This window comes from Aotus nancymaae, unplaced genomic scaffold, assembly GCF_030222135.1.
Source record: "Aotus nancymaae isolate 86718 unplaced genomic scaffold, 86718_ANA_hifiasm-v0.15.2.pri h1tg000102l, whole genome shotgun sequence".
Taxonomy (NCBI): domain Eukaryota; kingdom Metazoa; phylum Chordata; class Mammalia; order Primates; family Aotidae; genus Aotus; species Aotus nancymaae.
In genome coordinates this window covers 1,127,640-1,154,905 of record NW_026988517.1, presented here as the reverse complement: position 1 = coordinate 1,154,905, position 27,266 = coordinate 1,127,640, and the positions used below count along the sequence as shown (strand labels likewise).

Here is a 27,266-nt window from a genome sequence, read left to right as displayed (position 1 = left end):
ATGGCAGAAGTGATCCTGTGTGATTTCTCCAATGAGGTCACCAACGGGGACACAGCTTTTGCCTTCTTCTTCTTTCTGGAGATGTTTATCTTTGGAACCCAGCCAGCACTGCGTGAAGAGGCCAAGGAGCTCCAGGGAAAGGTCATGTGGAGGTGCTCTGGTCGTAGCCCGTGCTGAGCCCCAGCATCAACCTGCAGACCTGTAGGTAAGTGAGATTTCAGATGATGCCAGCCACCAGCCTCAAGTCACCCCTTCTCTCAGCAAGTTTTAAGTATACAATACCACATCATTAACTGGAGTTGTAGGACTTTCTCCTTAGATCAGCTGAAAGCCGAGTTCTTGTCACACCGCCATGAGCGATTAGGCTCACAGACAATCTGGAGAATGAGAAAAATGGAATTTATTAGGCAAAAAGGGAAAAAAAAAGGTAGAGGGGTGGGAGACAGGAACTCTCAGCAGAGTGAGAGTCCTGCTAGCTGGTTTTCCAGCATCGCAGATGGAATTCCAGGTTCCACCCTGGAATAGGAGAGGCCAGGCTCCTCCTCGCTGCAAACGGAGTGAACTTTAGGAGGCTCCACCCCAGTGTGCACCCTTGGGCTTTCTCAGAGCCACCATGTTGCATATCAGTACTTGTCTTATTTTAGAAAAATCAGTCATGAAAGCCCCGTAGCAAGAAGAAAAATGGTAATATATTGTAGGCTATCATTCTGTGAAATGGCTGTATATGCAAAGTTGCTCCCAAATGCTGAAGAACCAAAGAAGGTGGCCGAGAAATCCAGTGTTGGGAAAGGGTGTTTCATCAGGGAACTTACAGGCAGTAGGGTGGTCTTGGGCAGCAGCAAGACAGGTAGATCTCTGCACTGTTACTCCCCAGACCCAAGGCTGATGGGGAAGGGGTATACCTGCTCCAGCAAGACAATGAAAGGCAACTCTCCAGAACAGACAAGAAGGCTGTGTGTCATATCCGATAATTTGTGTCATATCCTTGGCTTGTGAATCTCTGCTTAACATCAAGGTTGACATGTTCTTACACTAAAGACAGCAAATAAAGTAGGAATCAGGAGACATTCATGGGCCTGGGGCTAATCAGACGTCAGGCTGACAGGTTAGCATCCGAGAGGGAGCCACGTTTGTCTCCACAGTTATAACGCCAGAATCAAATGATTACGCCTGTAAATAAGTACAGAAGAGAAACAGAGGGATTAGATGGGGGGGAGGAATGATTTTTTCTTCCATTACCCAAATTTTCTGTAATATTTTTACTTCAGTAATCCAAGGAAACGCATATATTTTAAAATTTTTATCGTACATTCCCAGTCTAAATCGAGTTACCTCTTTTCACGGACCTCCCTTCCTGCTAAGTCAGGTAAAGTGACTTGGAAGAGGAGCAGGGATAAAGCGGCATCCTATTTCTTGGAGCTTGGGGATCAACAGAGGGTTCACTCTAGAACCCAGATTGCCTACCTTCCCAGCTGATGCCCAATTCCTCGCCCTGTAACCCCCCAATACTAGTTAGTTCTCACCTATATAAACTGAGTATTAGATCCAGTGCCACATTAAATGCGCATTATTTGTGTAAGCAGAAGTCACAGCTGTCTGAGCTTAGAGGTGATATCATCCAGTAGTTGGAGGAGTTGGTCAAAATACATGGGTTGGATACCTACCTCCACCGAGTATTGGCTGAGGACTTGGCAGATGTAATTAAGGACCTCAAGATGAGATCATTCTGGATCAGGTGGGCCCTAAATCCAACAAGTGTCCTTTTAAGAGAGGAAGACATGACAGAGAGCAGGAGGTCATGTGAAGACAGAAGCAGAGATTCACAAGCCAAGGAATGCCCGGGGCCACCGGAAGCTGGAAGAAGCAATGAACACATTCTCCCTTAGAGCCCCAGAGGGAGCCCAGCCCCACCCACCCCTTGATTTGAGTTCTGGCCTCTAGAACTCTGAGAGAATAAATTTTGTTGGATCAAGTCACCCAGTTTGAGGTTGTTTGCAACAATTCTGGGAAACTAATATGATGGATGGGTCTCACAATCCTAACTGGATGAAAAAAATCCAAGTTAGAGAAAACAAGGACACCATCTCAACAGCGTTTCAGAAACATGAAACCCATAGGTTGTACTGTTTAGGAATACATGTGTATTGACAAAAGCGTAACAAAACAAATGGGAATGATGAACACCAAATTTAGAGAAGTGGAAACTGTAAAGAATCCAAAGAAATGCATACATTTTAAAGTTTTTATTGTGCATTCCCAGTCCCAACCAAGTTACATCTTTTCACTGACCTCCCTTCCTGTTAAATCAGGTAAAGTGGCTTGGAAAAGGAGCAGGGATGAAGTGGCATCCTATTTCTTGGAGCTTGGGGATCAACAGAGGGTTCACTCTAGAACCCAGATTGCCTACATTGTACTACCTATACGTTGTACTGTTTAGGAATACATGGATCGCCGGGTGCAGTGGCTCACGCCTGTAATCCCAGCACTTTGGGAGGCTGAGGTGGGTGGATCACGAGGTCAAGAGATCGAGACCATCCTGGTCAACATGGTGAAACCCCGTCTCTACTAAAAATACAAAAAATTAGCTGGGCATGGTGGCATGTGCCTGTAATCCCAGCTACTCAGGAGGCTGGGGCAGGAGAATTGCCTGAACCCAGGAGGCGGAGGTTGCTGTGAGCCGAGATCGCGCCATTGCACTCCAGCCTGGGTAACATGAGTGAAACTCCGTCTCAAAAAAAAAAAAAAAAAAAAAAAGGAATACATGAGTACTGACAAAAGCATAATGAAACCAAAGTGATGAACACCAAATTTAGAGAAGTGGAAACTGTAAAGGGAAGGAAGGGACTGCAGTGTGGGGAGTGGGAGGTCACAAAGCAAAGGCTTCACCTGTGTGGATAGTAATGCATTTCCCAAGCTGGGTGGTAGAGTGAAGGAGGATGGGTATCATAGGTTTACACCTTAGTGTATGTCTTAACTATTTCATTATAATACAATTTAAAAGGGAAGAAATGAAAAAGGACAAAAAGGAAGGTTGACAGCACCTTGAAGGTGGGGGAGCTTCTTTCTTGGATAAACATATGACCTTTCAAGGTCAGAACAGGATGATTTGGTGCATATCTAGCTCCTGATACTAAGCAGGTGAAACTCACTTTGTTAATATTTAGTGTTCTGCTGCTGCTCATAAATAATTCCAACAGTAACCTTTCATTGGAAAAACACCTGTACAGTGCCAACTCTGATTACCCCCTGTGGATACTGCTTAGCTAAAAATTAATATATCGTACTTTCTAGAATGACAGAATGTGGGCTGGAATAAGAGAAAACAGTAATTTATAAGATGGAGTTTCTTTTTTCTTTATTCTCAAGTCAACAAAATTATCGAGTCCACATTTGCAGAGTCTTTTATTGGCCTTAATCTTAGGTTGTCTATCAAAAACAATACTGCTGTGGATTAATAAACATCACAAACCCATAATAAACTGCACGGGCCCCTAGTCCTCCTAGGTAATACACGAGCTAAGCTGAAGACCATAAACGTGGGCTGTCGCGCGCTTGCTACCTCGGCGTGGCTGAGGATGCCTGCCGGCTGCACTACCTGTAATATCCACGAGGTGGCATCAACACCACGGCTGCCAGCCCGGGACCTCCACGGGCGACTGAGGCTGCACAGTTGACGTCCTCATCACCAACTGGGCGGTCCTGGTTTCAAAACCAGATCTGGTTGTTTTCTTTGAGAGCTAGGAGTTAGACAAACACTGTGATTATTTTCAATGAAAAATTATTCATGCCAATCATACAACCATAATTCGATCTCTGGTATAAGCAACCTTCTCTTTCCTTTTTAAAAATTTTTTTGAATATTAGATGGTGAAATCCTGCATTACTTTAAAAACATGCCCGGGCCAAACGACGGAGACTCTAAAAAGATCAGCGGTTGCCAGGGGTTGGGGAGGAGGGAGATGAATTGGTGGAGCATGAAGGATTTTTAAGGCAGTGAAAATACTCTGTATTATAGCATAATGAGTTCTATGTTGTTATACATTTGTCCAAACACATAGAATGTACACCACAAAGAGTGAACACCTATAATCCCAGCACTTGGGACTAAGGTAAACTGTGGACTTTGGGTAATGAGGTAACAAATGTACCCTCTGGGGGATGTTGATAATGAGGGAGGCAGTGCACACGCAGGACAGGGGTGGGGATATGGGAAATCTCTGTACCTTCTACTCAATTTTGCTGTAAACATAAAACTGCCTTAAAAAGATAAAATCTTTTAAAAATGCCTTTTCCAAAAGTGTGCTAGGTATGTCAACATTTTTAAAATAATGACAATTATGTAGCAAAAGTATGCTGAAAATCTATGTCTACAATATTCAAAGAGAAACAGTCTTCCAAATAATTAGCATTTTATAAATGATAGAACCATTTACAGCAGGAAAATCACAACTGGATCCCGCCATCTCTTCTTGTTGGGCATTATTGCTAAAATTCAGAATCAGCTGAGAAATGGCACATCAAGGCTGTGTCTTACTGCGCCAGATTTGGAAGCTCTGAACCTTGACAGCCTGACTTCCAAAGGATGATTATATGGTGGCCTTCAGAAATTTTCTCAGCAGATGCTGCCTAATTTTCTGTCTCATTTTGTGGAATCTAGGATGTCTCTTCTGTATAACGAACTTAATAATACCACTCCTACTGACCTATGGGTTACTGTGAGACTCAAATGGAATCTAGATTCTCAATAAATATTTGTTCAATAAATGATGAGAAGACTTTAAAAATTGTACTTTTATAGACTACCAAAAACACATAATCCCCCTAGGATTTTGTAACTGTGATAAAATGAGAAATATGTATTTGTTCTATCTCCAGTTACTGGCACAGAGCTTCTAAAACCCTTGGAATTTTCCAAGTGATAGGGTGAGAGGAGTGTCTTTTGTTCTTCATGATAAGCATTTCAGCCACACCTGAGTCCACCCTAATGGTAGCCCTCAGGTCCACCACACCTGAGTCCACCTTAGAGGATGGGGCTGGTTGCCAGAGGAACCCACCATGTGATTAGAGGGTTGGAACTTTCAGTCCCACTCCCAGACCTCTGGGGAGGGAAGAGGAGGGGATGGTATTGAGTTCAGTCACAAATGGCCAATGATTTAATCAATCATGACTATGTAGCAAAGTCTCCATAACCATTCTGGATGATGGGGTTCAGAGAGCTTCCGGGTTGAATATATCCATGTGCTAGGAGGGTGGTGCACCCCAGACTCTATAGGAATAGAGGTTTCTGCATTCAGGATCCTTCATGACCTCCCCCAGGTACCTCTTCATCTGGCTGTTCATTTGTTCTTCACTATATCCTTTGTAATACACTGGCAATAGTAGAGTGTTTCCCTAAATTTTGTGTGCTGGCGAGGTATTGGGAAGTGGTTGACTCCTGGGTTGGTAAGAAGACTTTACCGACAACTGTATAGGTTTGAAAAAAGAAAGAAAGTTAAAAAGAATGAACACTGCAGAAGAGTGCAGCGGGGCATCTCAGCAAGAGGACTGAGCACACCCCACAGTGGATTTTTTTTCTTAGGAGTATTTATGGACTTCAAGACGAGAGCTGAAGGGTAATTTGGGCCATATTAGCCTTGTAGATCATGATAAATGATGACATTTGTAGACATTTTGGTGCCTTCAGGTCAGCAAGTGTTGCACAGTGAGTTTCGGCATGGCATTCTGGAGATGTATAGAAATTCTAGTTACTTATAAATTTTAAGTTGAAAAAAGGACTGGAATCAGAAGCTGACTTTAGATACTAGGAAGTTTAATTACTTCGAAATTCCCCCAGATGTGGAGTTTTGCCTGTTTGATGGTCACCAGGTGGTCTTTGCTCCCTTCTAAGTTCCTCAGATAAGGAGTTTTTGTCTTCCGGGCTTGTTCAATGATCACCAGCTGAGTTTCACTCTCCTCACTGTGAGCTGCTAGGCGAATTATCAAACCTAAGCGGGACACGGAAGCCTGATTTGTAGCCAAGTCAGACAGAAGCATGAGTCACCCGGGGACCCACGACTTGCAATTGGCATCTGAAGTTGTAAGTGGGCAGTTTTGTGGGACTGGGTACTTAACCTGTGGGGTTTGTGTGAACTCCTGGCAGTTAGTGTCAGAACTGAATTAAATCATAAGATACAAAGTTGGTGTCAGAGAGTTGGAAAATTTGTTAGCTTGGAAAAAAAATGCATTTGGTGTCAGAAGTCTCATCAGAAATATTTTTTTCCTTTAGTAATTACAAATACTGTAGGAAGATTTTCAAAAATGAACGAACTGTGAATCTCCTTCCAACCATTTTGGAACGCAGTTCTCAACTCTGGGAAGGCTTTTTTTTTTTTTTAGACATAAGGTTTCTTTTTTTTTTTTTTTTTTTTTAGTTTCATTCTGTTGCTCTGGAGTGCAATGGCATGATCTCAGCTCACTGCAACCTCCGTCTCTTGAGTTCAAGCAATTCTCGTGCCTCAGCCTCTTAAGTAGTTGGAATTACAGGCACCCACCACCACACCAGCTAATTTTTGTATTTTTAGTAGAGACAGAATTTCACCATGTTGGCCAGGATGGTCTCAATCTCCTGACCTTCTGATGCACCTGCCTCAGCCTCCCAAAGTGCTGGGATTACAGGCATGAGCCACCACACTCAGCCATAGGAAGGTTTTTTTGTTTTTTTTTTTGAGATGGAGTCTAGCTCTATTGCCAAGCTGGAGGGCAGTGGCACGATCTCGGTTTACTGCAACCTCCACCTCCTAGGTTCAAGTGGTTCTCCTGCCTCGGCCTCCCAAGTAGCTGGGATTACAGAAGCTGCCACAATGCCTAGCTAATTTTTATATTTTTAGTAGTGACAGGGTTTCACCATACTGGCCAGGATGGTCTCGATTTCTTGACCTCATGATCTGCCCACCTCGGTCTCCCAGAGTGCTGGGATTACAGGTGTGAGCCACTGTGCCTGGCCAGTTTTTAAATGTCCCAGTTTTCAGGTTTTTTTTTTTTTTTTTTTTTTTTTGCCAGCCAGCAGGGGAGAAGCACCCATTGTTTTGTTGGTGTTTGGTTGGTGGTTGAAGCTCCCCTAGCGATGGTAACATGCAGCCAGGATTGACAGGGAAGTTACCATCATTGAATATTGGTTGTCATTTGGTCAGTTAGTAGAAATGCGTTACTAGTTGGAAAAAAAAAAAACTGTGTGGCTAGAAATACAGGCTGTGTCTTGATCACTTTTCTTTTTTATGACTGACTTCATACAAAACAAATACACGCTTAATGCAGGCAGAAGTGTGAAAAGCACAATCAAAGCAAATGTTACCGGAAAGGGGTCCCAATCCAGACCTCAGGAGAGGGTTGCTGGACCTCGTGCAAGAAAGAATTTGGGGTGAGTCCATAGAGTAAAGTGAAAGCAAGTTTATTAAGAAAGAAACAAAAGGGCTGGGCAGAGTGGCTCACACCTGTAATCCCAGCATGTTGGGAGGCCGAGGCAGGCCCCAATCTCTAAACATAAAGAAAAAGAAACAAAGAAAAAAATGGCTACCCCACAGGCAGAGCAGTGGCGTGGGCTGCTCAGCTGAGTATACTTACATTAATAGTTATTTCTTGATTGTATGCTAAACAAGGGGTGGATTTTATTCATGAGTTTTCCAGGAAAGGGATGGGCAATTCACTGAAGTGAGGGTTCCTCCCACTTTTAGACCATATGGGGTAACTTCCTGACATTGCCATGCATTTGTAAACTGTCAGGGCGCTGGTGGGAGTGTCTCTCAGCATGCTAATGCATCATAATTAGCATATAATGAGCAGTGAGGATGACCAGAGGTCACTTTCAATCACCCTCTTGGTTTTAGGGGTGTTTGGCCACCTTCTTTGCCACAACCTGTTTATCAGCAGGGTCTTTGTGACCTGAATCTTGTGGTGACCTTCTGTCTCATCCTGTGACTAAGAATGCCTTAACCTCCTAGGAATGCAGCCCAGTAGGTCTCAGGCTTATTTTACTCAGCCCCTATTCAAGATGGAGTCACTCTGGTTCAAACATCTCTGACAAAAGCACTCCAAATCTGTAACAGCTGTTAACACATAGGTATGTGTCCTTGCAGGGATTTTTTTCTTGTGCATAAGAATGTATTTCTAAAATAAAAATGGAATCCTGCATGTCTTCTAGCCAGCTTTGTTCACTCAGGAACACAATGTGGATGGACATTTCCCCATGCCAATATTTTTTTTTCTATGACACCGTTTTTAAATTAATTAATTAATTTAGAGACAACTCCGTTGCCCGAGCTGGAGTGCATTGGGGCTATCTCAGCTCATTGCAACTTTCACCTCCCCGGCTCAAGCAATTCTCTTGCCTCAGTCTGGGATTACAGGATTACAGCTGGAATTACAGGAGCCCACCATCGTGCCTGGCTAATTTTTGTATTTTCAATAGAGACAGGGTTTCACCATGTTGGCCAGGCTGGTCTCAAACTCCTGACAAGTGATCTGCCTGCCTTGGCCTCCCAAAGTACTAGAATTACAGGAGTGAGCCACCATGCATGCTGACCTTATCACACAGTTTTTAATAGATATTTTGCAGCTATTGGATGCATAGTTTCTTTACTCTCTTATTTAATATTAAGCTGTTTTCAATTATTCTATGATTAAAACATTATTAATTCCTTCTGTGCACTTTTTTTTTGCATACAGTTCTGATAATTATTTTTTCTTTATTCTTTTCTTTTCTTTCTTTCTTTTTTTTTTTTTTTTGAGACAAGGTCTCCCTCTCATAGCCAAGGCTGGAATGCAGTGGCATAATCTTAGCTCACCGCAGCCTCACCTTTCCAAGCTCAGTTGATGCTCCCACCTCAGCCTCCCAATTATTCAGGACTACGGGCCTGTGAAACCATGCTGAGCTTTTTTTTTTTTTTTTTCCTTTTAGTAGAGACAGGGTTTTGCCATGTTGCCCAGGCTATTCTGAACTCCTGGGCTCAAGTGATGCTCCTGCCTCGAGCACCAAAAGTGCTAGGATTACAGGCATGAGCCACCACACCCAGCCATTACCCCTTTTTAAATATTTACTCCTGACCAGTTTGGACAGGATTCTAGATGAGTCAGCGACAGGAAACTGAGCTTCTTGAAGGTGCTCATCAACGAACTACCTCCTCATTTCAGCAGTGCCTCCAGAAAAGCTGGCATTCCTAGCCAATACTATCGGGTAGGGTGGTTCAAAATTAGCCAGATATTCACTAAACAAGGATTCTCAAGTTTTGATGTGCATACAAATCACCAGGGAATCTGGTCAAAAATGCAGATTCAGTCCCAGCGTCTCTGGAGTGGGGCGTGAGATTCTACACTGTTTAACCAGTTTGCAGGGCATGCTGGGACTCTGGTCAGTGGACCACACCTGAGGAGCACAGACCACGGCTCTATCACATGAGGCTGAGTACACCTGTGTTTCATCTTTGAGCTTCCCAACTGTATAAAAAAAATGACTTCCAAAAATAAAGGGTCAGGGTCCAATGGAATATCTACTTTGATAGGTGTTTATCAAGCCAGTTCATTTGATCCTTGCTTTTGAAAGAAGAAAAGTTTTGCCCTTTTAGTCCTCTCTAATTTCCAGGTGACCACAGGCAGCTTTCCTTTTAACCGGGCATGGTGTGTGCTGTGGGCACGGTGGAGCTCCTGGAAGGGGGCATGCTGGGCATGGGTGTGGGGCCAGCCAATAGCTGGGTGGCTCACGTCATTCTCTGAGATTGAGGGGCTGCTCTGCTGAGCTGGAGAGGCCAGGGGGACCTCCTAGGGGAACCATGGCTTGGCGTGGTCCTGTGAGGTCCGGGTGCAGGCAGGTGGATCCGGGGGTGATGGGTCCTGGAGTCAAGGTTGGAGGCTATGCTCTCCCTGCCCAGTGTGCTCCAAGGGGCACAGCCAGGGATGTTGCCATGAACCAGGGGCTGTGTCTGCTCTGAAGCCACCAGGCCAGTGTGGGGGCACCAATGGGGATGACCAGGCAGAAGCTGAGATGCCAGGCAGGGGCTGATGTGGTCTGTGAGGGCATGATGGCCACACTGGTTGTCCGTGGAGCCTTGCTCAAGGACGTGGGCGAGTATGCATGTGAGGTGGAGGCTTCCAAGAGCACAGCCAGACTCCGAGTGGAAGGTAAATGCCACAGGAGCCCCATGCACGGCCCTGGAGTGGCCTCGCTCCCCTGGCAGGGCAGGGGGCCACCCCTGGAGCCCAGGCTACTCTGTCCCAGCTGGAAGGGCTCACCCAGGTCCCAGAGCTTCTGTAGCCAGGCCTGGATGATAACGGGGCCAGTATGGGGTCTGCGCGGGCCTCACACCCCATGTATTCTGCTTCCATCTCCCTGTCCAGAAAAAGCAAACAGCTTCACAGAGGAGCTGGCCGACCTGCAGGTGGAGGAGAAAGGCACAGCTGTGTTCACGTGGAAGATGGAGCACCCCACAGCCACCGTGACCTGGCACAATGGCCCCGCGGAGCTTCGGGCCTCAGGGAAGCACCAGCTCAGCCAGGAGGGCCTGACCCTGTGGCTCACCATCCGCACCCTGGAGAAGGCAGACAGCGACACCTACACCTGCGACATCAGCCATGCCCAGACCCAGGCCCAGCTCCTGGTGCAAGGTGAGGCAGCCGAGTGTGCATGGCCCAGGCTTTGAATGGCACTGGAGACTTGGCAGTGGACAGGCCCAGCTTCAGTTTCCTATCACGAGGGTAGTGGGGTGCTCCCTGGCTGGCCACCGAGGCTCCAGCATGGCTGTGAACGAGCTGCCAGCTCTCACTTCCATGTGTGTTTATTCAGTCACTTTGTGTTTCTCCCTGGGTGGCCGCTGAGGCTCCAGCATGGCTGTGAATGAGCTGCCAGCCCTCACTTCCACGTGTGTTTATTCGGTCACCGTGTGTTTCTCTCATGCGCACAGGTGCCTGGCCCATGTGTGAGCTCTGCATGTATCTGCACATACAGCCTGTCACCCTTGTCCCAGAGGGACAGCCTGACTCAGCCATGCCAGGCAACCTCAGGTGCCCCCAGGGAAGAACTGACGGTCATAAGTGTTGTCATTGAGAGTTACACTGGCATCTTAGTCTTTCTCTTGTTGCTTATAACAGAATACCTGAACTGGGTCATTTATAAAGGAAAGTAATTTACTTCTTACATCTCTGGAGACTGGGAAGTCCAAGGTCAAGGGCCACATCTGGTGAGGGTCCTCTTGCTTCAGGGACTCTCTGCAGAGTCCCCAGGAGGTGGCACATGGCATCCCATGGGGAGGGGGCTGAGGGTGCCAGCTCGGGCCTCTCTCTATCTTCTTGTAAAGCCACCACTCCCGTGACAGTGCTTTAACCCGTTAAGCCATTGATCCATGGATGGATTAATCCATTCCTGAGGGCAGAGCCCGCTCACCCAATCCCTTCTTAAAAGCCCCACTCTTTATGTTGCCACATTGGGATTAAGTTTCAACATGAGTGTCCAGGGGGACACTGAGATCCTAGCAGGTGGCTTTTTGATCTTACTGTTTGCCTCTGTGGTTGAGTGGCAGGCAGAGTGAGAACTGTCCTTCTCTCCATGCTGTAGATAAGAAAACTGAAGTTTTAGTGGGTCCATGGCCAGGGCAAGGTCATGGGGCACATTGGCATCAGGGCAGGCGAGGCCCAGCCCCCACACCACAGCCTCCACTTGGCTCTGGAGTCCTGGGCTGGTGTCCAGACCTGAGTTTGCAGGAGGTCCCTACTGAGGTCTGAGCACAGAGCATTCACAGGGTCCTGTATGTGAAAGGCCCCAGCCTTGATCATCAGAAGTAACACAAACCAGGAATCGTCACTGATTTTTCCTGTGCAGTGGATTTGGTGACCCTGGTGAAAGCATTCTGTTACCACAGTAGAGCACCATGATCTCAACTTGGTACCCATAGTTAATGTTTTAAAAAGCTATCAAAAGTGGCTGGGCGCAGTGGCTCATGTCTGTAATCCCAGCACTTTGGGAGGCCGAGGTGGGGAGATCATGAGGTTAGGAGTTTGAGACCATCTGGCCAACATAGTGAACCCCGTCTCTACTAAAAATACAAAAAATTAGCTGAGTGTGTTGGTATGCCCCTCTAATCCCAGCTACTCGGGAGGCTGAGGCAGGAGAATTGTGTGAACCCAGGAGGCGGCGGTTGCAGTGAGCAGAGATTGCACCACTGCACTCCAGCCTGAGCAACAGAGTGAGACTCCATCTTAAAAAAAAAAAAAAAAAGGGTTTAACATATGAGGATGTGGGCTGGCCTGGGGAGGCCAAGCCGCTTCCATGTGTGCCATCCACTGATGAGAGCTTTTGTCCATGCGCGTCACCCAGGCAGGGTCGGCTTCTGTGGAGTCATGCCTGGGGGGCACGGTGTACACAGAAGGAATCTGAATGCAGGGCCCGTCTCAATATTCATAAACGGTTGTCTCTTACCATTCCTAATTCAACAGGCAAAAAGCCTCATTTCTAGGAATTCACATTTTCCATCTTCCAATCATTTGATTTAAATTTCAACACAACTGCAGCTTTATTTTTTTGTGTGACAGTCTTCCTCTGTCACCCAGGCTGGAGTGCAATGGCGAGCCTTCTGCTCACTGCAACCTCAGCCTCCTGGGTTCAAGTGATTCTCCTGTCTCAGCCTCCTGAGTAGCTAGGATTGTAGGCACATGCCATCATGCCTGGCTAAGTTTTTTGTATTTTTAGTAGAGACGGGGTTTCACCATGTTGGCCAGGATGGTCTCAAACTCCTGACCTCATGATCCGCCTGCCTCAGCCTCCAAAGTGCTGGGATTATAGGCGTGAGCCACCGCACCTGGCATATTTTTTTTCACACTCCTGTTTCATCTGTTACTAGAAGAGTTAATTTCATGGCACAATTGTAATGACACACACAGCGGGCATTAGCAGGTTTGGGAGCCAGCTGCTTCTGGGAGCACAGCTTGGAAAGAGGGCAGGACTGCACTGGCGTGGTTCTCAGCAGGCTGTGGACTCGCCCAGAAAGCCTTGCAGAAGGACTCCCGAGGTGCAGAGAGGTAGGCTCGGGGCTCCGAGTGGCCCTCAAACAACTATCTTTGGACCGTTCAGCTCTGACCCACTTACTATTTTTGGAGTTCCATCCCTGCAAACTTGTTAAAACACAGCCACCTTGCTCTGTCATGGGGAGCATCTGCCCTGGGGAGCCCCATTGGCCGAGCCTGCCCTGGACAGTGTGGGGCCCCTGAGCAGTCTGTGCCTTTGCAGGCCAGTGGGTGCATGTCATCGAGGACCGGGAGGACGTGTGTTGTGGTCCGTGAGATCGGCACGTTTGCCGGGGGTCTCTTGACCAGCAAGAGGGTCCCAATACCTGGAAGAGAGAGTGCGCAGAAGAAAAGAATGACAGGAAAGTTTAGGGGTCTGGAGGGCTGACGAGGATTGCCCAAGTCAACGATTTATTTTGTGCACAGGGTCTCATTATATACCCTTTAGCCTGCAGTGGCTGACATCAGGTTACTTAGTGAGGTAACTACAACAAAGGAGAAGAGAAAATCACAACATTACAAGCTTAGGGTTCAAGTTAAAACTAGCAAAAGGAGAAGCATACAATCAACTGTCATAAAGATTGATCAAGAAGTCATAAAACAAACAGGTGACCTTTTCTACTTATCCGATAATCAGAAACACAGAAACAAGATCAATTTTACAACGGTCAAACCAAGGTATAAATCTTAGAGGTAACAATTTCAAATGTCATATGAATAGTCACAGGCTTCAGTGAGTACCTGGTAACGGAGTCATAAAACAAGCCCAGAGCAGAAACTTCAAGAAATAGCATGTGCAGTGAAACCACACAGCCTTCACCCAGCCAAACTGTTAGATCAGTGAACCAGAAAACTTCTGCAAAATCAAACTTCTTGCACTTCCTTCTTTCCCTTAGCTCGACTGCGTCCAGGAGGGGAGAAATGTGTCTGGGCTCAAACTCCATTATGGCGGAGACACTTAGGGGTCTCTACGCTGGAGCGATCCCCACAGACGTGGATGTGCAGGAGGGCTCCTCGGCCACCTTCCATAGCCAGATCTCCCCTGCCAACTACGAGCCTATGCACTGGTTCCTGGACAAGACACCCCTGCATATGAATGAACTCAATGAGATTGAGGCCCAGCCCAGGGGCTACCATGTGCTGATGCTGTGGCAGCCGGCACTTAAGGACTCCAGCTCCATCTACTTTGAGGCGGGTGACCAGCAGGCCTCAGCTGCCCTCAGGGTCACTGGTGGGTTGCATGCCCACATTGCCCATGTCACTCAGGGCTGCAGCCAGGTGGAGAGGCGGACATAGCTCAGCCAGTGCCTGTTGTCCCTGGGCTCACAGAGAAGGCCCCATTGGCTTTCTGTGGGGCAGGGGAGTTTGGAAGGCTGAATTGGGCTCCTTCAGAATGAATTCATCTGCGTGGTTTGCAGAACTGTGCTTGGTGTGGCTTGGGCCAGGCTGCATTCCCCCGCAGGGCAGGAGCCCCCTCACTGTGGTGAGGAGATGATGGGGTGATTGTGCGGAGCCTGCCCTGCTCTCTGCACAGCCTGTTGCATGGCCCCAGTGTGAGGGTGACTGGTGGGTGCCAAGCCAGGGTGTTGTCTGGTCTGCAGCGAGAGCCAGGGTTTCCCCATCGGCCCCTGCAGCGGCAGTGTGACAGCATCCCACATGCTCCTGCTTCTCTCTCTGCCCCCCAGAGAAGCCAAGCATCTTCTCCCAGGAGCTCACAGATGCCACGGTCACAGAGGGTGAGGACTTGACCCTGCCATGTGAGACCAGCACCCGTGACATCCCCGTGCACTGGATGAAGGACGGGAAGACCCTGCGGCCATCCACCCAGTGCCAGCTGAGCCACGAGGGCCACCGGGCCCAGCTGCTCATCACCGGGGCAACCCTGCAGGACAGTGGATGCATGCAGGGTGCATGGTGAGCCCCAGCTGCCCGAAGCCCAGCCACGGGCCAGGCACCTGCAGCTCTCTTGTCAGACAGCACCAGCTTCAGGGCAGGGTGTGTGCACCCACAAGGAGCCCAAGGCGGGAGGACCCAGACTCCCGTGCATCCCATGTGGGGTGCCCCCGGTCCCCATGTGCTTTCTGGCATTTCCTGGCACCTGGTCCACCCTGCTTGGCTCCTGCCCTAGCCTCTGCCACCCGCAGGAGCCGCCCTGCAGAACCTCTGCATTCCTGAAGGGCCATCCCTCTGCACATCTGTGTGCCCACCTCCCTTTTTATTTTTGAGTCGGAGTTTCGCTCTTGTTGCCCAGGCTGGAGTGCAATGGCATGATCTCGGTTCACTGCTACCTCTGCCTCCCAGGTTTAAGTGATTCTCCTGCCTCAGCCTCCTGAGTAGCTGGGATTACAGGCATGTGCCACCAGGCTCGGCTAATATTGTTTGTATTTTTAGTAGAGACAGGGTTTCTCCATGTTGGGCAGGCTGGTCTCAAACTCCTGTCCTCAGGTGATCCGCCCACCTCAGCCTTCCAAAGTGCTGGGATTACAAGCATGAACCATCGCACACAGCCCTAATCTCCCTTTTTAGGAGGTGCAGCCACAGTGGCTTAGGGCCCACCGTGACCTCATTTGACCTTATTTCCCTTGCCACAGCCACAGTCGGAGGTTTGGGCTAGGGCTTCCACCTGTGAATTTGGGGGCACAGGTCCCTGACACCTGCCTGTCTGTTTTCCCACTTGATTCACCCTTTCTACCCCTCACCTTCAGAGCTGACCCTTTCCAGAAGTCCTGAGGTCCCTGCCACATGCCCCACAGGAGAAGGGGGAGGTGGGCCTGCCAGCACCCTGCAGCCAATGTCCCCAGCTCTCCACCCCCTACTGGGGACCCCTCGTGGACTTCAGGGCAGGGAGGGTGAGCTGAGCCCATGCCTGTCCGCAGCCCAGCCGGTGCGGTTCCGGGAGGCCCTGAAGGACCTGGAGGTGCTGGAGGGTGGTGCTGCCACACTGTGCTGCATGCTGTCATCTGTGGCCGCACCCGTGGAGTCATGCTGTGGGGACAGCATCCTGATGCCAGGTGACAAATACAGACTAAGCCAGGAGGGTGCTGTGCTGCAGCTGGTGGTCCGGGACCTGTGGCTGCAGGACAGCGGGCCATACTCATGCTCCTTCGGGGACCAGACGACTTCTGCCACCCTCACAGTGACAGGTCAGTGTCTCTGTCCACCCTGCCCATGTGGCCCAGTGATGCCGCCTCCTCCAACACAGGGGAGCAAAGACGGTGTGCTCTCTGTGTCTGTCTGACCCTCCTGCAGCTCTGCCTGCTCAGTTTATTGGGAAACTGAGGAACAAGGAGGCCACGGAAGGGGCCACGGCCATGCTGCGGTGTGAGCTGAGCGAGGCGGCCCCCGTGGAGTAGAGGAAGGGGTCTGAGACCCTCAAAGATGGGGACAGATACAGCCTGAGGTGGGACGGGACCAAGTGTGAGCTGCAGATTCGTGGCCTGTCTGTGGCAGACACTGGGGAGTACTCGTGTGTGTGCGGGCAGACAGGACATCAGCCATGCTCACTGCCAAGGGTAATGACCTCACGTGGCTGCGTGGACTGATGTGGGTATGTGGCCTCCTCCGTGTGCAGTTGCAGGCACCACACACCTCCTTGCGGGTGCTTGTTTCCTCTGCCTCCTGCGGTTTCCTCTGTCCCCTCTGCTCATGGGTCCCAATGTTATCCTGTGCCCTGGTGTCTGTACTGAGCTCCAGCCACATGACCTTGGGTACCAGCCATCGTGGTAGGGAAGGAATTCCTGCCTCATTGCCTTCCCCCTGCCTCTCATCACCCCCTAATCAATCAACTTTCTGCCAGCCTTCATTTGAGCCCTGCAGTCTCAGCCACAGGGTCTCATGTCCTTGGAGGGAGGCCTCTGGTGCCTAGCAAGGGGAGGCTGGACCTAGAGCCCTGGGCCCTGCATGCTGGCCCTGGTTCTGTGTAGCCTTGTGGGGCAAACAGTCCCCACGGCACCTGAGGGCCTAAGGTGACCTGGTCCCTACCCTGGAGTCTGGGGGCCACGGCCCCACTCTGCGATCTGAATATATATCTGTGCCCGGGGAGGGAAGACGGAACCTATAGCCCCAGGCCCTGGCATCAGCCTGGGATCTGGGGGACTCAGCTCTGCCCTCAGGTCTGGGGCACAGGGCCTCACCCAGCAGCTCTCCAGCCAGCTCCCACCTGTGTACCAGGGAGGAGTACACACCCCTGCCCTGGGCCCTGGGGGCTGTGGCCCCGCAGGGTTGTGGGTGGGGTCCGGGGTGAGAGGCCAGCCTCCTAAGCCCTGGGCAGATCTCGCCACTCCCTGCTTTCCCACTGCTCTGCCTCCTCACTCCCGAATCGCAGACCAGTGGTCCCCACTGCCATCTGAGGCAGCACCGCCTGTGAAGCCAGGCCAGGGAGCTGGGGGGAGCCCAGGCCCTCATCTGCTGGCCTGGAGAGCGATGCCTGGTGCAGATCTGGAGCTGACCCTGCCCCCTGCCTCCTGCCTGCTGCAGCCCCACACCCCATGTTCCAGGAACCGCTGCAGAGTCTGCAGGTGGAGGAGGGCTCCAGAGCCAGCCTGCAGTGTGAGCTATCTGCGCCCACTGCTACAGTTGTCTGGAGCAAGGGTGGCCTGGAGCTGCGGGCCGACGGGCACTGGGAGCCACGGCTTCAGGGCTGCATGGTGGAGGTGGTGTTACAGGACCTGCTTTGTGAAGACACTGGCAAGTACACCTGCACCTGCAGCTCCCAGAGCACCAGCGCCACCCTCACCGTCACAGGTGGGCTTCCAGGCTGGCCTGGCCCAGGATCTAGTGCAGTTCCAGTGTTCCAGGCTGACCCTTGGGGCTGCCTTTCCACCTGGGGGTCCCAATTGAGGAGATGGCTCCACAAGGTGGGGGTCGGACCCAGCCCAAGGCCCTGCTCCTTCCCAATAGCCGCTCTCTGCAGTTCCCTTCCCCACCCTGCCCTGTATCATGCTCGCTGTGCGTTCCCCCTTATAGCCCTTCAGGGACCTGCCCTCACGCCCTGTTCCTCCCCCGCAGCGGCACCTGTGTGGTTCCTGCGAGAGCTGCAGCCCCAGGAGGTGGACGAGGGAGACATGGCACACCTGCATTGCAAGCTGAACCGGGCGGGTGCCAGTGTGGAGTGGCGCAAGGGCTCCCTGCAGCTCTTCCCTTGTGCCAAGTACTGGATGGTGCAGGACGGGGCCACTGCAGAGTTGCTGGTATGTGGTGCGGAGCAGGAGGACACGGGTGACTACACGTGCGACACGGGCCACACGCAGAGCACAGCCAGCCTCTCTGTCCATGGTGAGCTGCTCGCCAGCCCTGCCTCCCACAGCCCTTCACCCTTGGTCAGTGGCCAGGGGCGCTAAGTGTGCCTTCCTGCATTTCCCCGAGTCCCCAGGCCCAAGTTCAAGACCTGGCTGCAGAGCCTGGAGCAGCAGACGGGTGCCGTAGCCCGGCTGTGCTGTCAGCTGAGCGAAGCAGAGCGGCGGGGTGGGGCACAGTGCAATGGCTCAAGGAGGGCGTGGAGCTGCAGGTGGGTCCCAAGTATGAGATGAGGAGCCAGGGGGCCACTCGGGAGCTGTTGATCCACCAACTGGAGTCTAAGGACACGGGCGAGTATGCCTGTGTGACAGGTGGCCAGAAAACCGCTGCCTCCCTCAGGGTCACAGGTGAGCCTTGGGGCCTCCTGGAGGAGAGGGTGAGCCACTCCCTGCCATCCACCCCTCATGGTGACCTTCTGGGTGCACCTGAGCCCTTCTCTCATGCTGTCTTCCTCCTCACTCCCACACCTCCCAGCGTCCCTGTCGGGGCTCTCTGAGAGAAGCTGGGCTGCAGGGAAACAGGCTGTAGCCCCGCAAGTCCACCCGCGGCTGGTGTGTGGGTGTCCTGCTGACCGCTCCTGTTTCTCCCGCAAGCCTTGCCTCCCTGCTGTGCTAGCCAGAGTGGGGCTGCGGTATGCGAATGGACAGCCCACAACCCCTTCCCAAGGATTCCTCAGATACAACTGCCTCTTGGCCTACACCCCCGGCCCAGGTTCTGTCCCCAAAGAGCTGTCATGGCGGGATCTGTGCTTGTGAGCACATCGGGGGATGGAAACCATGTGGGACAGATGTGCTGTGGCACAGGAGTGTGAGGGTGCCCAGGAAGGCTTCCTGGAGGAGGGGGCATGGGAGCTTGTCCTGGGCTCTTTTACTTGGCTGGTAAAGGGGACCCTCTTGCCTCACCCCTCAGAGCCTGAGGTGACCATTGAGAGGGGGCTGGTTGATGCAGAGGTGCCAGCCAACGAGGATGTCCAGTTCAGCTGCGAGGTGTCCTGGGCTGGAGCCACAGACGTGCAGTGGTGCCTGCAGGGTCTGCCACTGCAAAGCCCCACACCTCTGTCACAGAGGTGACAGAGATGGCCGTGTGGGATGGCCACATCCAAACCCCGTGGCTGAAGGGCGTGACACCTGAGGACACCAGCACTGTCTCCTTCCACATGGGTGGCCCCGCTTCCTCCGCCCAGCTCATTATCAGAGGTAGCCGCAGGCAGGCCCCTCCAGTGACTGCACTGGGGATGGAGACAGACAGCAAAGGTCCCTGCCTTTGAAGCCTGGGGGCCTGGCAGGGAGGTAGACCTGTGAGCTGGCACTTCAGGGTGGCCCCAGGATGTCAGAGGAGAGTGGGCTGAGCCAGGCTGGTGGGGTAGGTGGGCGTGGGCTTCCCATACGTTGACAGTGTTGGAGTTTGGGTCTTGGCCCTCGTGGGGGCCACTGCAAACCGGGGTCACTGTAAACCGGGGCTGCAGCAAACTGGGGCCACTGCAAACCGTAGCCCACTCTCAGCCATCAGTCATCTGCACCATCTCCTCTAGTTCTCACCCGGGTCCCATTTACCCACCTGTCATCCATCCTTTCATCCATCCATTTATCCATTCACCCATCCATCCACCCATTTACTGTCCATCTTTCATGCCTCCAATCCATCAATCCATCCACAATCCTTCTATTTATCCATTGATCAGCCATCCATCCATCCACCTATTATCCATCCATTCATTCCTCCATTGATCCATTCACCCATCCACCGTCCATCAGAGCAGACTCTGCCTGCAGCTGGAGTGGGGAGCTGAGAACAGGCCCCCATGTGCTTATCTTTGTGCATTTGGGGAAGATACCCAGGGATGGATCCCCTAGGATGATGAGACTCTGCTGATTGAAGGGGTACCTCAGATGCTGAGGCTGACACCCATGCCTCCCCTGTGTCCAGCATCCTGGAGCCCCTGCAGGACATGCAGCTCAGCGAAGGCCAGGATGCCAGCTTCCAGTGCCAGCTGTCCAGAGCCTCAGGCCAGGAAGCCCGCTGGGCTTTAGGAGGTGTGCCCCTGCAGGCCAACGAGATGAACGACATCGCTGTGGAGCAGGGCACACTCCACCTGCTCACCCTGCACAAGGCGGGGCCCCCGGGACCTGCTCGTACCAGGATGGGGATGCTTCCCACTCCATTTGGGAAGGTCTTCCACCAGGCCGGTGTGTTGGGGAGGTGATGAGCCCCTGTCATTGAGGTCTGGCAAGATGGCTGGGCTCCTCCTGGAACTGTCAGCTTCCACGTGGGCATGTGTAGCTCCGAGGCCCAGCTGAAAGTCACAGGTGGGCAGTGCCCATCCACACCGGTCACTCTGCCTGTGGATGCCCAGCTTCCTGGGCACCAGAATATCCTACCCATTGGCGCTGTCCGCGGGTCGGGGGCAGAAATCTAAGACTTCCAAAAGTGATGTTGTCTTGGGGCTGGCAATTTTCCAAGTGAGTGCCCCCCGCCACGTAGCCTCTGCGGAGGGGCATTTTGTTTGGCTTTTTGTAGTTTTCAGGGCTCTCCCCGGGGACGTGGGGACCCTGGAAGTGCAGACTGGTCTGAGACTCCCTCTCCCCGCAGCCAAGAACACGGTGGTGTAGGGGCTGGAAAACATGGAGGTGCTGGAGGGCAGTGAGGCGCTGTTTGAGTGCCGACTGTTCCAGCCCGAGGTGGCCACCCACACCTGGCTGCTGGATGACGAACCTGTGCGCACCTCAGAGAATGCCGAGGTGGTCTACTTCGAGAATGGCCTGTGCCACCTGCTGCTTCTCAAAAACTTGCGGCCCCAGGACAGCTGCCGGATGACCTTCCGGGCCGGGGACATGTTGACCTCTGCGTTCCTCATGGTCCGAGGTGACTGCGCTGTGCCGGTGCGGGGCGGGCCGGATGCCTCCCACTAGAGGCTGCGGTGGGCGGGCAGGGCTGCAGAGGGCTGGGGCTGGGGGCTGCGGCTGCAGAGGGGTGTCAGGGGTGGAGGCCCTGGGGCTGTGGGGAGGGACACGAGGGGCAGGGTTCACCAGGGGTTGGCCCCTTCCACCTGAGGCCCGGAACCACCCGCTCCGCCGTGGGTAGTATAAGGCTTGTTGCCTCGCTGGGAGCACGGACGCACACCACCCCCTCCCTCGCCGGGAGTTCGGACACACCCCCTGCCCTCGCGGGGAGCTCAGACACCCCCCCCTTCCCTCGCCGGGAGCTCAGACACCCCCCCTTCCCTCGCAGGGAGCTCGGACACACCCCAGTCCCTCTCCCGGAGCTCGGACACACCCCCGTCCCTCTCCGGGAGCTCGGACACACCCCCTTCCATCGCCGGGAACTCGGACACACCCCTTTTCTCACCGGGAACTCGGACACAACCCCCTTCCCTCGCCGGGAGCTCAGACACAACCCCCACCCTCGCCGGGAACTCGGACACAACCCCCTTCCCTCGCCAGGAGCTCGGACACCCCCCCTTCCCTCGCAGGGAACTCGGACACAACCCCCTCTCCCGCAGGCAACTCAGACACACCCCGTCGCTCTCCCGGAGCTCGGACACACCCCCCTCCGTCGCTGGGAACTTGGACACACCCCCTCCCTCAGCGGGAGCTCTGACACAACCTCCTCCCTCTTCGGGAAATCGGACACAACCCCTTTCCCTCCCCGGGAGCTCGGACACCCCCCCTTCCCTCTCCGGGAGCTCGGACACAACCCCCACCCTCGCCGGGAGCTCGGACACAACCCCTCTCACTGGGAGCCCAGAAAAAAGCCCCACCAGGACCTACCGAAGACCATTTTGTCCCCTCCAGGCCCCACTCCCCGCCTCCCATTTTGTCCCCTCCGGGCTCCACTCCCCGCCTCCCATTTTGTCCCATTCGGGCCCCACTCACCTTGGGCACAACCAATCAAACGCCTCCACTCCCTATAAAACCCCACGGCTGAGAGGAGTCGGTGCGACTTCTCTGGCCTCGGCGCAGGACGCAGAACCTCACCCGGGAGCCTGAATAAAGCCTTCGCATTGGATCTTTTTGTGCTGGCCTAAATTTCTTGATTTTAAACTCGGCAAGAACAAACCTTACAGGTAGGAGCCCCGGGCCCAGGGCCCAGGAGGGGTGGCATGGTGCGTGCGTCCTGCGTCGAGATCAGAGGCACCCTGGAGTTTGGAGGGGACGTGTTGGTCTCTGGGACCCATGGGAGGCTGGGTTGAAGGCAGGAAGGATGTGGCAGGGCTGAGGGCCAAGCAGGGGTGTCCCCACGGAAGGCTGGGCTGCCCTCGCCAGAGGGTGTCGTGGGACCGCCGGTAGGGAGCTTCGGTCTCCTGGACCCCTCCCACCCACGCAGGTGTGAGGAGGCGAGGCTCTGAAGCCCAGGCACCGGCCCCCTGCTCAGGTCCTCGCCCTCACACCCCTTCCCCTGCCCAGCTGTAGGCTGGTGCCTGGAGATTCTGGAGCCGCCGAAGGGCGCGGCGGTCCCGGCCGGCAAGCAGGCCTGCTTCACCTGCATGCTCAGCGAGGCGGTGCCGGTGGGAGAGGTGTCCTGGTACATCAGTGGTGTGGTGGTGCAGCCAGACGATGCCGACTGGACGGTCACCGTCGACGGCAGTCACCGCGCCCTGCTGCTGCACGACGCCCACCCCCACCATGCCGGGGAGGTCACCTTTGCTTGCTGCAACGCCGTGACCTCTGCGTGGCTCACTGTGCGGGGTGGGTGGTGGGCGAGTTCCCTGCTCCCTCCCTTGCAGGTCAGTCTGGGGGAGTCCCAGGCTGGGTTCTGCAGCATCTGCCCACTCCACACCCTCTGGTTGGCTGCCTGCAGATAGGGGCCTGACCGTGGGAGTTTGGGAGGCTGTGCTTGGCCAGGCATAAGCATGCATGAGCCCACCACCCTGTGGGTTCCTGAGGCCAAGGTTCCCTCATCCTGCCCCATCTCCTCACTGTCCCCCACCCTCAATGCACATCTGAGCCCAGCTCTGGGCAGACCGGAGGTAGGAGGTGCTCTGGCCCCAGAGACTGCTGGGGGCTCTCCACTCTGGATGTCTCCAGGCATAGTCTCCATGTGATATGCAGGTGTGCCGCCACGGGGCCTGGGCAGCAGCCTGCACTCCCTGAGACAGGTCGGCCACTGGCACAGCAGCACGGAGCCTCAGGGTGCAACCACCTGCAGGTACTACAGAGCTCAATGGCCTCCAGAGGGGCTGTTCATGCCAACAGGGAGCCGCCCCCTGACCGTCCCCCTTTCCCGCAGGCCTCCCTGAGCCCCCAGAGGATGCTGAGGTGGTGGCTCGCAGTGGCCACGCTGTGACACTGTCTTGGGCGGCTCCCACGAGCGATGGAGGCGGTGGTCTCTGTGGCAACCGCATGGAGTTGAAGGAGGGGGCCACAGGCCAGTGGCGGCGGCTCTGCCAAGATCTGGTACCTGGACCCGAGTGTGTGGTGGATGGCCTTGCCCCCGGGGAGACCTACGCTTCTGTGTGGCAGCCATGGGCCCTGGGGGCGCCGGGGAGCCAATGCACCTGCGCCAGACTGTGCTGCTTGGTGAGTTGCTGCGCTGGGACCTGGGAGTTCACAGCCTCCACAAGCTGGAGGAGGGAGGGGGGCCTCGGGGTGGGGCCTGCGCTCTGGGTGCATCTTTGCTGATGGGGCCTGTCCTCCTCCATGGACGCTGTTCCCAGCAGAGCCACCAAAGCCTGTGCCTCCCCAGCCCTCAACTCTCAAGAGCCAGCAGGTGGCAGCTGGTGAGGATGTCTGTCTGGAGCTTGAGGTGGCCGCTGAAGCTGGCGAGGTCTTCTGGCACAAAGGGACGGAGCGCATCCAACCCAGCGGGCGCTTCAAAGTCGTCTCCCAGGGTCGGCGACAGATGCTGGTGATCAAGGGCTTCACGGCAGAAGACGAGGGTGAGCACCACTGTGGTCTGGCCCAGGGCTCTACCTGCCCCGAGGCTGCCACCTTCCAGGGTGCGTTGGCCCTGTCCTCCCAGTTCCAGGGTGGGGAGCTCTGGGTGGGGGTGCAGCTTTGCCCGCCTTCTCACAGGCTCTCTCAGGGAAGGGCTGAGGGTCCTTTTGAGGACCCCGCCACATGGGAGAGGCTGAGGCTCAGTAGGGAGATGCGGCAAACCCCACGTGCAGAGCCTTGACTGCCGAGGACAGCCTGCCTGTCCCTGAGCAGATCCTGGCTGGTGCAACGCTTGGTTCTCCTATTCTGGTCCCTTTAAGCTTCTGGGCCCTGTACACAAACATCCCCTGTATTCTGAACTCCCTGCAACTCCCGGTGCTCCAAGCCACCCCACACTCTGAGGGCCATCCCCTGCACTCTGAGCCTGGGCCCCGCTGCCTGGCAGCCAGCACTCCCATGAGTCTAGGCGCTCTATCCCAGAAGCAGGATCAGAAGGGCTCAAGTCAGCCCAATTTGCCTTTGCAGAGTCCTTTTCTGTTCCGGGCATCACATGTCCTGTACAGGGAGGTAGACTGAGGCCCCACTCCAGGTGGGAGAGCTGAGGCTCAGGGGCTCTGAGACTTGCAAAGATTGTGCCATCTGAAGTAGCCAGTGCCAGGTGGGGAGAGAGGCCTAGCAAGGCCACAGCCCAGCCACATACTGATTAGCAGCTGAGGTGGGTCTGGGGTGTTAGCTGTGTCCTAGCCCACTGACCCGTCTCCTGCCTTCCTCAGTGGTGCTGAGCCCAGCTTCTGTGGATGAGGCCCACCCGCAGCCCAGCCTGCCTCCCGAGGCAGCTCAGGAGGGCGACCTGCACCTGCTGTGGGAGGCCCTGGCTTGAAAGCGTCACATGAGCCGTGAGCCCACGCTGGACTCCATCAGCGAGCTGCCTGAGGAGGATGGTCACTCGCAGCGCCTGCCACAGGAGGCAGAGGAGGTGGCACCTGACTTCTCCAAAGGCTACTCCATGGCCGATGAGCTGGCACGCACCGGAGAAGCTGACCTCTCACACACCAGCTCTGATGATGAGTCCCGGGCAGGCACCCCTTCCCTGGTCACCTACCTCAGGAAGGCTGGGAGGCCAGGCACATCACCACTGGTCAGCAAGGTGAGCACCCCAACTTGGCCTGCAAGGAGAGGTCTGAGACCTTCACCATCCTTCCATCCCTCCATCCATCCATCCATGCATGCGCTATTCATCCATCCACAATTCATCCACCCATATATGCATCTGTTCATCTATCATTTTTTCTTCTATTCATCCACTCATCTACCATTCATCCATCTATCCATGCACCTATTTATCCATCTTTCCTTCCTTCTTTCCATGTACCCATCCATGCATCTGTCCATCCACCATCCATCCACGTGTCAATCCATTCATTCATCCATCCATTCATCCTTCCATTCATCCATCTGCCATCCATCCATTCATGCATCCATCTACCATTCATCCATCTATCCATGTACCCATTTATCCACCTTTCCTTCCTTCCTTCCATGTACCCATCCATGTATCTGTCCATCCACCATCCATCCATGTATCAATCCATTCATCCATCCATCCATCTTTCCTTTCATCCATCTGCCATTCATCCATTCATCCATCTGCCATCCATCCATTCATGCATCCATCTACCATTCATCTATCTATCCATGCACCCATTTATCCATCTTTCCTTCCTTCCTTCCATGTACCCATCCATGCATCTGTCCATCCACCATCCATCCGTTCGTGCATCCATCTACCATTCATTCACCTATCTGTGCATTCATCCATTCTTCCTTCCACCCACCATCTACCATTCATCCATCTATGCATCCTTCCATTCATCCGTCTGCCATCCATCCGTTCATGCATCCATCTTTCCATCCTTTCCTCCTTCTACCATCCATCCATTCATACATCTGTTCTTCTTTCCTTTCATCTGTTTATTCATCGTCCGTCTACCATCATCCATCCATTCATCCATCCTTCCATCCACCCGTCCACCACCGATCCATTCATGCTTCTGTCTTTGCTTCCTTTCATCTATTCGTCATCCATCCATCCACCTACCATTCATCCACTTATTTCTGCATCCATCCATCCTTCCATCCACCCATCCATATTCATTCTGTGCATCCATCCATCTGCCATCCATCCATTCATGCATTCATCTGCCCATCCTTCCATCCTTCTACCATCCATCCAATCATACATTTGTCTTTCTTTCCTTTCATCTGTTTATTCATTATCCATCTACCATCCATCCATCCATTCATCCATCCATCTGCCACCAATCCATTCATGCTTCTGTCTTTTCTTCCTTTCATCTGTTAATCATCCATCCATCCTTCCATCCACCCATACGTGAGCCATCCATCAATGCATGCATTTATTCTCTTCTGTCCATCCACCATCCATCCTTCAATCCATGCATCTATTTTTCCTTTCATTTATCCATTTATGTTTCCATTCTTCCTTTTATTCATTCATCCATTCATGCATTCATTCTTTTTTCCTTTCATCCACCCATCTATTTATGTGTCCATCTCCCTTTACTTTCATCTATTCATTCACCTGCCATCTGTTCATCCATATGTTCATCTTTCCTTTCTTCCATCTATCCATTCACCATCTATCCGTCCATGCACACATTCTTCCTTCCATCTAGTCATTCATCCACCCATCTGCCATCTATGTACTCATCCATCCATCATGTATTCATCGTCCTACTGTCTGTCCATTCATCATCTGTCCATCATCCTTCCATGTGTTCATCCATGCATGTATCCATTCATCATCCATCTACCGTCCTTCCACTTGTCCATCCTTGTATGCATCCATCCTTCCTTCTTTTCATCTATTCATGCATCGTTCTCTCTGACTTGCATCTGTCTACCCACTATCCATTCATGTATCCACCCAGCATACTTCCATTCATCCATCCATCTGCTATCCATGTGCCACTCCTGTGCCTGTTGACCTGTTTATTGATTTATCTGTCAGCCTGTTTACCCACCCATACAACCATGCAACTCCATTCATCTGCT

At 53.0% G+C, this 27,266-nt stretch overlaps 2 protein-coding genes across 2 annotated transcripts in view; both read left to right on the top strand.

The window, feature by feature from the left end:
* LOC135272006 (obscurin-like) lies at positions 1 to 22,304 on the top strand. The gene is given in 20 exon segments (XM_064370135.1): positions 1 to 152; positions 9,962 to 10,149; positions 10,366 to 10,632; positions 13,232 to 13,285; positions 14,015 to 14,254; positions 14,709 to 14,930; positions 15,550 to 15,563; positions 15,878 to 16,166; positions 16,273 to 16,372; positions 17,149 to 17,246; positions 17,500 to 17,766; positions 18,031 to 18,297; positions 18,388 to 18,492; positions 18,495 to 18,665; positions 19,228 to 19,376; positions 19,379 to 19,504; positions 20,222 to 20,428; positions 20,540 to 20,624; positions 20,908 to 21,180; positions 21,547 to 22,304. Coding segments are annotated over 20 exon segments (4,032 nt in total).
* A 186-nt stretch (positions 22,305 to 22,490) lies between these two features.
* Positions 22,491 to 27,266, top strand: part of LOC135272005 (obscurin-like) — a 38,707-nt gene continuing 33,931 nt past the window's right edge. The window contains 6 exon segments of the mRNA XM_064370134.1: positions 22,491 to 22,600; positions 22,690 to 23,003; positions 23,545 to 23,760; positions 23,763 to 23,834; positions 23,972 to 24,253; positions 24,965 to 25,338. Coding sequence (XP_064226204.1) covers positions 22,491 to 22,600; positions 22,690 to 23,003; positions 23,545 to 23,760; positions 23,763 to 23,834; positions 23,972 to 24,253; positions 24,965 to 25,338 — 1,368 coding nt within the window.